This window comes from Bactrocera neohumeralis, unplaced genomic scaffold, assembly GCF_024586455.1.
Source record: "Bactrocera neohumeralis isolate Rockhampton unplaced genomic scaffold, APGP_CSIRO_Bneo_wtdbg2-racon-allhic-juicebox.fasta_v2 cluster09, whole genome shotgun sequence".
NCBI lineage: Eukaryota > Metazoa > Arthropoda > Insecta > Diptera > Tephritidae > Bactrocera > Bactrocera neohumeralis.
The window spans coordinates 11,340,642-11,354,500 of NW_026089622.1; the positions used below are offsets into that span (position 1 = coordinate 11,340,642).

Here is a 13,859-nt window from a genome sequence, read left to right on the forward strand (position 1 = left end):
ACAGACCCGTGTTCCGCATATGCCTATCTTATGAGCGAAATCAGCTTCAGGTACAACAAAAGCTTTGCGTCTCTCTTCCAATTCTTGTGAAGGTATTAGACCGATCCGCTCCATTTGATCGTTGAAATTTTTCGCTTGCCACCAATTCGGATCCTTTACACTCAATATCTGTATCAAAACCTAATTGTTAGATCTTTACAAATTATTTAATATATTCAAACCTGTAAAATGTCACCCGAATTGAAAGCCAGTCCAATATCTTTGCATGGTAACAATGAATCTTCGAAAGGGTTATAATCAAATAAGGCTCTCATAAAGCACTAAAAGTATGAATTTTGTGAAAATTAATTTAATTTGAAGGTTTTTAATATAAAAGAACTTCACCTTTGTAGTGATTTTCTTTATTTATTTATGTGGTTCCGATCATTTAAGTATCAAATATTAGTATAAGTATCAAATATAATATACCTAAAATATATAAAAAATAGAGGCAGACCAACCATTCCTGCAGTATGCTTTGGATCATTATCCTGTTGGAAGAGGATTGGTACTCTTAAAGACCCATTTTATTTGCAGATTGCTTCGATTGTCTTTTAGTACATTCAACTATATCTACGATCCATTGTTGTTTCGATAAAATCTAAATTTCCCACACCAGCAGCTGACATGCAACCCCTCAATATTACGAAACCGCCTCCATGTTTGACTGTACGAAGAAAGTTTTTTGACAACAGTGCTTCTCTGATTTTATACCAAATTTTTTTTCTATCACAGCTAAACAAGTTGAACTTGCTTTGTTGTTTTTTGGTAGCAAAGTCAACACTATATATACACTTCAGTACTGATTTCTTTACTCATTTTAAAAAAATAAAAAGAAAAGAAGTAAAGGAAATTTGCTTATTTATAGATAACGGAATACAGTTAAGAAGCTTGAGGTAGTTGGTAGAATTGCTGGTACGAGTATGCAGCGTTGCATTTTATTCATATTTCAGAGCTGCCGTATGTAGAGTTTTCTGTGTTTTGAAATCAGTTGTTAAGTATTTTTAATAAATTAAAAAAAACTGGTAAGAAAAAAATTGGTCAAATTATCTTTTTGCTCTTCGTTTGTTTTCTGATGCATTACAAGGTGCATTCCAAAGTAAACAGGTCTTTAAAAAAAACAGAACAAATGGTTTTCGGCAAAATCAATTTATTGTATTAAAAATAGTCTCCTTCTGCTTCAATGCAGCTTTTTGCACGGTCCAAAAACATGTCGAACGAGTGTTTTAGCTCGTTGGCCGGTATGGCCACCAGTATCTCGGTGCAAGCCTTTTGAATGGCCTCTACGACTGCATAACGCTTTCCTTTCATGCTCAAATGCATTTTTCCGAATAGGAAGAAGTCGCACGGTGCTATATCAGGTGAATACGCGGAGTGGTTAATGGTTAAAATGTGATTTTTGATCGAATAATCGGTCACAAGCGTCGATCGAGACGACGCATTATCGTGCAACAAACGCTAACTTTCATCTTCGCGATATTCGGGGCGAACACGTCGAATACGGCGCACCAAACGCTTCAAAACTCCAAGGATTAATACCGCATTAAAATTTTGTCTGGGTGAAACAAATTCTTTGTGGACAATACCCTTGGAGTTATAAAGACTACAAAAAAACGAAATCAGCATTGTCTTCACTTTTGACTGGCGTTTAGTTTCGGGATCATATTGGAAACACCACGTCACAATATTTTGATCTCTTTAAAGATGTCTTTCGAATGTTGGATTCTGAGCAATTTTTGGTCGTCAGACAATTTGCACCGATAGTACAAACATACTTACACTTAAAACGCAATAACTCTACTTCCAATCGATAAAATGTCATGAAATTCTCACTGGACAATCGATAAAGATAGCAGATTCTAACGTACCAGTCGACATATAGATGGCGCTACTAGGGGGTGTGTTTACTTTGGAACAGACCTTGTATTGTTATTGATTTTGAGTATTAAGTTTTTAAAGTCCAAGAAAAAAGACATTTGTATTTTTATGTATCCATTGAGACATTCTACTTTGTACAAATTTAACCTTCAGGTGTGGACAAACCTTCTTATTAAAAACTGTTGCGAAAGAGCACAACATTCATTATTCGACGAAATCTTGAATGAATTACAATCAAAGATGTTACTTTATTAAGTTATATTATAGATCATAAACTCAATTAGTTTTATGACTTTATTTTACTTCGATCAATTGCAACCTTATCTAAACCGAAACTTAGCCGAAAAGGCTAAATTTAATAAATTGATTTGATGCATAAAACGTCAACCAGAGGATCAGAATTGATGATATTAGGGATATGTGCTTAGGACCAAGGTCTAAACCAACCCATTTACATGCTCAGCGTTAAACCATTAATATAATAAGGTTTGTTAAAATAACAGAAATTAGTAGTACAATAAAATGTCACATACTTTCGGCTTAAACTAAACCATATCTAATATTACACGCTTAATTAATTTTACTAATATACCTTAGATATTGTCTAATGTATACAGATGTATGTGAAAATATGAGATATACATATGTTATCATCTAAATGTGGAAGTTCCAGGACCACCGTCCTTCTATAAAGCTCTCTTGCACCATTCTGGATGTATAATTTTGTATTAAATTGGCAATTTATATTTTTTATTAACTTCGTAATCACTTAAAGAATAGTACATAGTACTATTCTAACATAGTATCATACATACGTATGATGTTAGAATATTTTCACAAATATCTTACCACTGGAAATAAATATTAAATAAAATATGTACATATCGTCACAGTCTCTGCATAATAGGATATCGTATATCGTTACACATACAAATGTTTCTTGTTATGGTGTATATGTAAGTAGAAAAGTACCCAGTTATGTCCAAACATATGGTAATATTTTGTTCAACATTCATCGAATGTACATAATTGAAAAATCGACATCTAAAACCCAGACACACACGTCAGAAAACAGAAGCTTCTGTGCAATACTTAAATGCGTCAGGAAGATTTGTGAGCTATTATGCACTCATCTCAAATTATAATTCAACTTTTCCTAGTTCACTATTAGGTTTAGTATAATCTCTATACATACATATGTATGTATGTAAACAAAAATTGCTATATCCTGCCAGTCGCCGCGTGATGTTATTTTGTCCTTTTTTTGTATTAAAATAAAAAGTATTAAAATATTCAAACAATTCTTACATGAGTAATGAACACATGCTTGTTATGACTTTTATCATAAAACGACAGCCTCATCACCTATTTTCAGGCAAATGGGTTCAGCCGAAATTAATATGCACTTAATTTGGAAATCGAAGGTGATTTTGCAAAAAAGGACGTCGTTAGGACCTTATCCAGGTCTAAAGGAATACCCGTGCAAGTTTTCAAGTCTTTCCGTGCCGTGGTTCGGGCGTCATGCGCGGACATACCAAAATAGCGTTTCATTTTTATATGTAAGATTTATAGCACTTTTAGTAGTTTTGAACAAAACCGTTGTATAGGAAGAGAGCGTTTCTTACAAATTTCAAACCACAAGTGTCCCTCGTTGTTGCGATTCGTTGCATCAGTTTTGTATCATAATTTACGGCTTACTTGTAGCATTGGTCTGCTTCCGCCCATTTAAATAAACGACCATGGAACACAAGCAGATGGGCGAACATGCAGACAGACATACGGATTTCAACTAACTAAGAAATATTTGTAAGTAAAACGCAAAATATATAACCATTAATGAATTTTTATTTTTCCGCCCTTAAAGTAATCCCGACCAGACTACTATGCCAACGATTTTTCCAGTCCCTGAAACACTTTTCATAAGCATTTTTGGGATGGCCTTCAGCTCCTTTAGGTAATTTTTTTTCAATATTTCTATATTTATTGGATCTGCTCTTTTAAAAGCCTAACAATGAGTTATAAAATCTTAAGTCTAGTTGAGCTGTTTTGGTGATACGTTGCTCTTTAGTATGCTAGCATATCTCTTCTTTTTAGACGTGTTTGATCGCAGAAATGTACTAAAGCATTAGCAAATGGGTTTAGATATATATTTCATTCTGCTGATCTCTACTTCCTCCTTTCCATACAAAAGGAATACCACGACCTTTATGGATATATTCATTAAGCATGTCCCATGGCGAACACGAGATTGTTCTAAGAACTTTCGATTGAACATTTGTATTATATCAATATTTGCACAGCGTGTGCCTTCTATCTATGTGAATATCAAGATATGTTACTTCGTTCGCTTGGGGTACAAAAATATTGTTTTTCTGCCGGGCTTAGCGAAAATGTAATATGCTTACACTTCTATTCATTCACATTTATACGCTGACATGTACACTTCTATTCATTCACATTTATATGGTCCATGAAGCCACCAATTGACTCCAACATGCCTATACGAGACTTGGGTGGAAATTGGGCTCAAAGTGATGGGGAAACGGCTATCACCTAGAAAAAATATTTTAACCTAATTGCCTAAACCTAACCTTAAGAACAACTTTAAGCTGTCCAGCTTACCCAACATAGCTAACGAGTCTCCCGAATCTTTTAAGACTTCACCTTCTGAAATTATTAGAGTCATAAAAGAACATAACCCAAAAAAGTCACCAGGATATGACGATATTACCCCAAAAGGGCTAATTGAGTTACCAAATATTGCTGTAAAGGTGCTCTCTTTGCTCTTCAATGCAATTCTTAATCTCTAATACTATCCTTATTCATGCGTATAAATCATCGCCATAAACTTGTTTCATCAATTGAATTGTTTCGGTAAAAGTTTTACCAATTTTAAAACAAAATTTAATGATGGCTCTTTGTTCGAAGTTCATTTTTGCACCTGTAACATAAAAATACTGACACTTAAAACGCAATAACTTTATTCCAGTCGTTGAAATGTGATGAAATTCTCACTGGACAATCGATAAAGATAGCAGATTCTAACGCACCAGTCGACATATAAATGGAGCGACCAGATTCAAGAGCGCCGCTAGATTCAACAAGAAAAAACGTTAACTTCGGTTGCACCGAAGCTAAATACCCTTCACAGGTGCATTTCTGTTAGTAACTATGTGTTCAGTTTGTATGAAAGCTATATGTTATAGTAATCCGTTCTAAACAAGTTTTTTAGAGATTACATTGTTGTCTTAGAAAATAACATATACCAAATTTCGTGAATATATCTTTTCAAATGTGAAAGTTGTCCATACAAGAACTTGATTCCGATCGTTCAGTTTGTATGGCAGCTATATGCTACAGTTAACCGATCTGAACAATTTCTTCGGAGATTATATTGTTGCCTTAGAAAATAACTTGAACCAAATTTCGTTAATATATGTATCTTGTCAAATGTGAAAGTTGTGCATACAAGAACTTGATTCCGATCGTTCAGTTTGTATGGTAGCTATATGCTATAGTTAACCGATCTGAACAATTTCTTCGGAGATTACATTGTTGCCTCAGAAAATAATACGTGTCAAATTTCGTGAATATATCTTGTCAAATGTGAAAGTTTTCCATACAAGCGTTTGATTCCGATCGTTCAATTTGTATGGCAGCTACTTATATGTTATAGTGGTCTGATATCGGCCGTTCCGACAAATGAGCAGCTTCTTGAAGAGAAAATGACGTTTGCAAAATTTCAAAACGATATCTGAAAAACTGAGAGACTAATTCGTATATATACAGACAGACGTACAGACGGACAGACAGACAGACGGACATGGGTAAATCGACTCAGCTCGACATACTGATCGTTTATATATATACTTTATAGGGTCTCCGACGATTCCTTCTGGGTGTTACAAACTTCGTGGCAAACTTAATATACCCTGTTCAGGGTATAAAAAGTTCTGTTTACTTTGGAAAGCAGCAAAGCAATATCACTCCATGAAAAGAGCATAATTAAATATTTCATGTAGGGTATACCGGATAATAGAGAAAATAAAAGTGTGTTGTATCAGACGCGTAGTTTGAAAGAATGGAAAGAAAAATCTGGGTATATGAAAGAATTAAAGGTACGACCGCCGTAACAGAGTTAAATCCGTCGTCAAGTACAATTAAAGGTACTGAAGACCAGGTTAAGAAGAAATGCTATGCTTGTAATCAGGAAGGTCATTTAGTTAGAGAGTGCCGACATGGGGGAATAAACCAAGTAGATTGTTTTAAGTGCAAGGGAAAGGGCCATTATGTCCACGAGTACAAAGTCTCACATCCAGTCAGCGTGGTGAAAAATGAGCGTATTAACACAGTAGGTGATCGAAACGGTAAATGAAAAAGTGAGTACATTTTCGTGAACGAGATCAGGTTTAGCGCATTGGTCGATACGGGATGCTTTACAAGTATATTGTGGTACGATACATTTATGAAGGTAGGAGCAGTTAGTCTCAGAAAAGAGAAAAAACGGTTGTATGGATTTAGAAAAGGCAAGGTTACAACAAAAGAAACTTTATAGCAGAGGTAACTGTAGAAGGTGTGACTATGGAAGTCATTTTTGAAGTAGTAAGAGTGCAAGATATACCCTACGCAGCAATCTTGGGAAATGATCTACTTAAGGAAGAAGAAGAACTTGTTGTTTTAAAAAGGTAGCGTGGAATTTAGAAAACCTAATAAAGGTAGAGAAGTGTTTGTAGACACGGGGGCCAATGAGTTGAGGGTTGGAAGTAAATGTATTGAAGTGGGCGAGGAAACTGAAATCTCAACGGGTAAGAGGGTTTCAGCCGAGCAAGTATGCGAAGATAAGGTTAGTCCGGAAGTGCTGGAAAAAGAGGTCGACGCATAGATGGAGGTCCTGGCGAAGGCTTCAATGATGAAAGTGAATTCAAAGTTTTGTGTGGAATAGAAATACATATGGATGATAAGTCGGATAGAGTAGACTTGTCACATTTAGAAGAATCTGACGCAGAGTTCGTCAAAACGTTGAGAAATAAATATCAGCCTCAGAAGCCAATGAATTTGACAGTTCAAATGAAACTAATTTTAACAGACGAAACACCAGTGTATCAACGGCCTCCGGTGTTGTACGAAAATTAAAAGTACATAGATAATCAAGTCGGGGAAATACTTAAGGATGGGATTATTCAAAATAGCACGTCGTAGTACGCGTCACTAGTGGTATTAATCACAAAAAAGAATGGATTGAAAAGATTTTGTTGTGATTTTCGTAAGATAAATGAAAATATACTTGGGACAACTTTCCGATAACGCTTGCAGACGAGACATTGGACAAATTACAAGTAACAGAAAGATTTACAACTTTAGATTTGAAAGACGGGTTTTGTCACATACCCGTTGAACCAAATTCCAGGAAGTAGTGAATTTGGTTTCGTTCCTTTTGGTATCACAAATTCGACGGCAGTATTTTGTAAGTTTATCAGAACAGTTTTTCCTAAATACAAAACTCTACATGTATGTATTTCGGCATACAGGTGGTAGAATAGTCGAGGACGCAAAATACTTGGTAACCGTAGGAACATTTGGTGATGTATTTATGTAGTTTTAAAAACATATTTAGTACCATGTTTTTATGTACATGTGAGTGTTTAAGGAAAACAACTTTATTTTATGAGCTTGTAGTTGCTTTTTGTACCCAATTTTATAGGTTTTTACTTTGTATTGTTTATTTAATATTACTTAACTATTGGCTTGTTAATGATAGCGACTCCACGCCTGCCTCAGTTAGCCATTTTTTTTTATACTCTCGCAACAAAGTTGCTAAGGAGAGTATATAGTTTTGTTCACATAACGGTTGTTTGTAAGTCCTAAAACTAAATGAGTCAGATATAGGGTTATATATACCAAAGTGATCAGGGTGAAGAGTAGAGTTGAAATCCGGATGTCCGTCTGTCCGTCCGTCCGTCCGTCCGTGCAAGCTGTAACTTGAGTAAAAATTGAGATATCATGATGAAACTTGGTACACGTATTTCTTGGCTCCATAAGAAGGTTAAGTTCAAAGATGAGCAAAATCGGCCCACTGCCACGCCCACAAAATGGCGAAACCGAAAACCTATAAAGTGTCATAACTAAGCCATAAATAAAGATATTAAAGTGAAATTTGGCACAAAGGATCGCATTAGGGAGGGGCATATTTGGATATAATTTTCTTGGAAAAGTGGGCGTGGCCCCGCCCCCTACTAAGTTTTTTGTATAGCTATGTCAACCAAATTCTATAGAGTCGTTTCCTTCAGGCATTTCCATATACAGTTCAAAAATGGAAGAAATCGGATAATAACCTCGCTCACCTCCCATACAAAGGTTATGTTGAAAATCACTAAAAGTGCGTTAACCGACTAACAAAAAACGTCAGAAACACTAAATTTTACGGAAGAAATGGCAGAAGGAAGCTGCACCCAGGCTTTTTTTAAAAATTGAAAATGGGCGTGGCGTCGCCCACTTATGGACCAAAAACCATATCTCGGGAACTACTCTACCGATTTCAATGAAATTCGGTATATAATATTTTCTTAACACCCTGATGACATGTACAAAATATGGGTGAAATCGGTTCACAACCACGCCTTCTTCCAATATAACGCTATTTTGAATTCTATCTGATGCATTCTTTGTATAATATACATATATGTACATTAGGAACCAATGATGATAGCGGAATAAAATTTTATACAAATACGGTATTTGAAAAATATGTAAATGACTGATAATGAAATCTCGATTATCACTTTATCATGCGAGAGTATAAAATGTTCGGTGACACCCGAACTTAGCCCTTCCTTACTTGTTATCTTTTGAGAACATGCCCTGGGGTTAGTGCTGAGAAATTGGAAGGATCATGCGAGAGTATAGTGATTAGTGGTGAAGTAAAGACGGGTTGTCAGAGAATCTTTTAATTGGTGCCACGTTGGGAACTTTGTTCGTGATGAGATCGATCACTCCCATAGAAGAAACGTTTTTTCTGTATACCAGTATTGGGTCCCAATTATCAGTGGATTGCAGTATAATGAATTATTCAATTGTTTCCTTTTGATTTTTTGCCAAATTCATAAGTAACGACTTATCAATCAATATTCTTTCGTTTTCGAATCTTGATTTAAGAGCTTCCAAAGCCAAATTGAATTTTAATTTAGTTAAGTTAAGTTTAATTTAACTTATTTATGTCTGTATATATGTTGAGGTATATGGATACACTCTAATCCTGGACTTTTATGCCCAAAAGGTATGTACTTATTCTATTTTGCAGTTGAGCTCGTTAAAAAGATAACCGCCCTTTTTTGTACATAACCTTGCTTGGTTTTGTTTGCGAAAGATCAAGGGGTAATGCTGGTTATTTGCCTCTAAGGACTTTGAAAGTATAAAAATTCCGGCTTCTTTTTACGAATAACTTCGCGCAAACGATGCATAACACGTAAATGGTATTCCTTGTTGACAGTTTGTCCGGTCGGAAAGAATTCCACACCTCGATAATCGAAGAAAGCTGTCAACATAACCTCGATTTATGAACTGCTTTGACGTGGTTTTTTCAGTTTCGGCTCACTTTTGCCACGATATTCTGCCGATTGGTCGTAAGCATAGATCCAAGACTCATAGCCAAATAATACGTTTCATGACATCCTGATAGTTGGAAAGCATTGTTTAACCGACGTTAACGAGACGCTGTTTTTCGAAAAAAAACCTACTGATTTCTGAACCAATCGTGCTTTCACTCTTTTTAGGGCCAAATGATCTTTCAAAATGGTTTTCACAGATCCTTTCGATATTCCAACAAAGGCAGTATTATCTCTGACTTTACTTTATTTTTTGGTTGTCCCGAAAGTGGTTCGTCGTCAACGGGATCTCGACCCTCTTTTAATATCACCGAAGACCTTTTGCAAACATTCTGGATTTCGGCACCAGAAATTGTATTTGATCTCATTTGAATAATTTTACTCATCGATTGCCGAATGCACTTTATTTACTTCAGAAAAAATGGATTTTCGCGCTAAATTTAAATTAAAAGGTCTTACTAATTGTACATACATATGTATGTAATATTAGTTTCTTACTTATTAATTATTTGCGTAAACAAATCAATTAACTATATATTACTTACTGTCATTTTTTGTCCTGGATTATCAAGTGAGTGATAATTAACGATACTTTTTTCTGCAGATTCATCATGTACGTATGGTGCAATTTTTAGTGTAAGATCTCCTTTCCAACGTGAAACTTCTGCTTGCAAAGCTTCAGGTGTACTAACCGGAACTCCATTAATTTCTAGTATTACATCACCTGTATTCAAGAGTCCTTGCTTATCAATAATTCCTCCTGAAAGTATACGTGCCACCGACAAAAAGTTTTGTGAATTAATTTCAACTGTGAATCCCAAAGGCTTATTTTCAACACGGCGAAGGCCTACTACTCTTGTTGCTTCTATTGGCATTTTATTGGAAAGCACTTCAGAAGGGAAAAGATAGCAGTTTTTATGAGAGGCTAATATTTGCAACTTATTTGAACTTTCTTTTCCAGATTTGTACATATGGTCATAGATTTGTCCTATTTCATCATGAGCACGTAATAATTCCTAAAAGAAAATACAAATTTATATTTTAAAATAAAAAATATACAATAAGTTATAAATTTGTATCATGATCATATTATTCGAAATGCACTATCAAATTAGTTTATCAAGTCGTTAAGTCGTCATCTTTAACATAATTGAATAACCTTATTGCATATTCAAAAATTTCTCTGTTCAACCATTTACGTGTTGTGAGAAGATTATAAAATCGGCATTCCTCCTTTCTAGCTAACGAATGAGGTCAGTCGTCTCCGTGCACCTGGATGGTCAGGACAAACATTTTCGCGCCACGTATTTCGGTGAGTGGTGCAAGCGTTCGTTAGAGGAGAAGTACGCGATTAAATTCTGTGTGAAACTCGATAAATCTGCGACAGAGACGTTTGATATGGTCAAGCAGGTTTCCCCAGATGTTGCTTTAGCAAGAAGTGGTATGTTTCGGTACCACCAGGCCTTTTTGGAAGACCGGGAAGAGGTCGCTGCTGAAGATCGTCCACGCATACTTTCGTTCCACTGAAATCATACGATAGCGCGGCATTAACGCCAAATCAGTTTCTTCTCGGGAGTTCAAGTGGTATGAGAGAAAGAAGCAATTGCGAAGTCGTCAACCCTTTGCTGCTGAATAAGAAGTTTCGTACATCTGGCGAGTTGGCTACACGATTTTGGAAGCGATGAAACCGCGAGTACTTGCCAGGGCAAAGAAGACGCGCAAAATGGTTCGAAAGAACACTTGGACAAATACATTGTATCTTTGTACCTAAAATTAGGAGAAAATTTGGCCTCGCCCCCAAATACATAACTAATACCAGGATTTTCGAATATCCGCCTGACTATGCTCCACACGGTAGGTGAAACAAGCAACCGTTAAATGAACAAACTAAATTAATTGTGCTAATTTAAACTTAGAACAGGTTATAACATAACTAATCGCAAAAAAAAAAATCGTTAATAACACCGGTCAACAAAAAAAATATTTTTTTGGGGGTTTCTGTTCTCATGCTTGAATTCTGATTCTAGACATTGAAAAACACTTAAATATTAATCTTTAGTTCTTTAAGTTTGCTTTGGGCTGATCTACATCGATAAGTATTTGGGGTTTAATACGAGAGAGCTCATATGAGCATAAAAGAAATACAAAAATATTCACTTTTAGACAGTAATTTTTTGTTATTTTACATTTATATATTATTGTTTAACACACATTTTTAATAAAAACGACTCTTGTATCTAAAAAAAAGTTTTCTAATTATAATCTATAGTGAAATTGTAGAAAAAATATAAAAATCATCGAAAAATTGCTCTAATTTCTACAAAAGCAAACTTTAACCGGAAAAAAAAATGTTTTCCTTATTTTTGTCATAGGAGAAACTAAAATTTAACATGTAGATGTCAGACCCAAAAATCGTGTTGACCGGTGTAATTAATGTACTCAGGAGGCATATCTTCAAAGCTTATACTTAAAATGCTACCAATCAAAAATGGTTAAAAAAATTAATTATTGCCGCAAAACAAGATTAATCAGTTAATGTCAGTATTAGAAGAGGAATGTAAAAGTTTTAAAAACCTTCGAATACGCAAGGAAAATAGTGAAGAAGATACACCTTGGCTTTCTGCACTGAATATTACATAAGTATGAAGTTTTCATTTTTCAATTTCCGAAATGGCTGAATGAACCGTTTTTGTTTACACACAATTTTCTAAGATACATTTCTTCGTTTAATTTTAATTTTTTTGATAATTTTTCAATTAGTTGCCGAGGTATGGGTTTCTATGAAAAGTGACTTAGTGTCAGTTTTGCAGATCTACCGTAAGATTTATTGACAATACGAGTATTACTTAGAATAAGTTTCGTGGATTTTGTGGATATACAACATAGCATGTACCCCAAAAACAAGTTAAACATATGTGTTTCATATTGACATTAATTTTATTTTTGAATAAACAATTTTTGAGAAAGTGTATCACGTATTTTGTTATTGTAATGAAAACAAAAAAATAGTTTTAGATACGGGTAAAATACTACATGTAAGGCACCAATATCATACTCTATTACGGCCTCATGTCAAAGCAAATACATTTGAATATGATGATGAAAATCTTGCAATAGAAAATTACGGTGTATCCACGAAAGGTAATATTACTTTTTATATACATACTAGGGGACCCGGCCACGCGTTGCTGTGGTATACATTTTATACTGTTATTCATTTATTTACGAATAAAGGCGAAAACGTTTTTGTCGGTATAAGATTCCAAGGGATTGTACTTTAGGTTTAATTTTGAATATGTTCATACAAATAAATTTCATTGGAAAAAATAACAAATTTAAGGCTGCTTTCCCAATGTCTGGTTACCAGCAGCCTTTCTGTCCAGTTAATAGAGTTGTCCGCTTAGTAGATCGTCCATATCAGATTTCATTTCATAATAGATTTCGTTTCCATTTCGTCACTATATTCTTTATTTATGAATTGTTTTTACTACCCTATCTTCTAAGTTGGTTCGAACTGGACACAGTGTGCTAAATTTTACTAAAATCGGTTCAGCCGTTTAGGGGTCCATCGCGGACAAACAACGTGACACGTACTTTTTATATAGAAAGATGTACTATATATATAGTAACATTTTAATTATTCTGGATTTTTATTATTAAACATTTAAAACACCTATCGTTGTTAAATGAAGAAATATATAGTAAATATAGTACATATATTTTTTTTATTGATTCATTGCATCGACATCGTTTTCTGTCTCTAAAAAACGATAGGTATCATAAAAGCAGAAAAAATCTTCATTTAAAAATGGATCAAGCTTACATCATTTGGTAGTACAATACAACAGGATAGATCACAAACGGGGAAATACTTTTAGGTATTGCTAAAACTTTTTATCAAATTTTGCGTAAAAATTCATGAAATATTTGTCCATTTTTAGCAACACGGCATATTATATCCAGAAAAAGATATTTTGATAAAGATATATTATTTGGGATAATGCCATTAGCTCTTAATTTATATATATATAATATATTAATATACATATGTATATTCTATTTAAAATCGATGGCGATTTCGCCCATTTTCACAAGGTGTCATAAGAAAGTCAAAATAATGTCATGCACATGTCAATAGTCCGATACCGCCCATATGGAATAACATGTTCCCTTGGGTGCCAAGGAACATGTGGCCTAATTTCCATCAAGAATTCTCAAATTATCACTTGCTTGGACGAATGGGCGGACAGGCAGGAAATCGGAATTCGACTCATGTCGTCATCTTGATATGTCATCCAAATAGCGCGGATTTATTTTTCATCAAAACAAAACATGAGTTAA

At 34.6% G+C, this 13,859-nt stretch overlaps 1 protein-coding gene across 5 annotated transcripts in view; it reads right to left on the bottom strand.

Annotated features, from left to right (window-relative positions):
• The window catches only part of LOC126764544 (protein PALS2), a 161,994-nt gene that overhangs the window by 55,260 nt on the left and 92,875 nt on the right, over window positions 1–13,859 (bottom strand). For 3 of the 5 annotated variants that reach the window (XM_050482236.1, XM_050482237.1, XM_050482239.1), the window contains 3 exons: window positions 10,064–10,534; window positions 222–320; window positions 7–180 (listed from right to left, as the gene is read on the bottom strand). In XM_050482236.1, coding sequence (XP_050338193.1) covers window positions 7–180; window positions 222–320; window positions 10,064–10,534 — 744 coding nt within the window. The remainder of the gene's footprint in view (window positions 1–6; window positions 181–221; window positions 321–10,063; window positions 10,535–13,859) is intronic. The other 2 variants (XM_050482240.1, XM_050482238.1) reach the window with 1 other exon arrangement.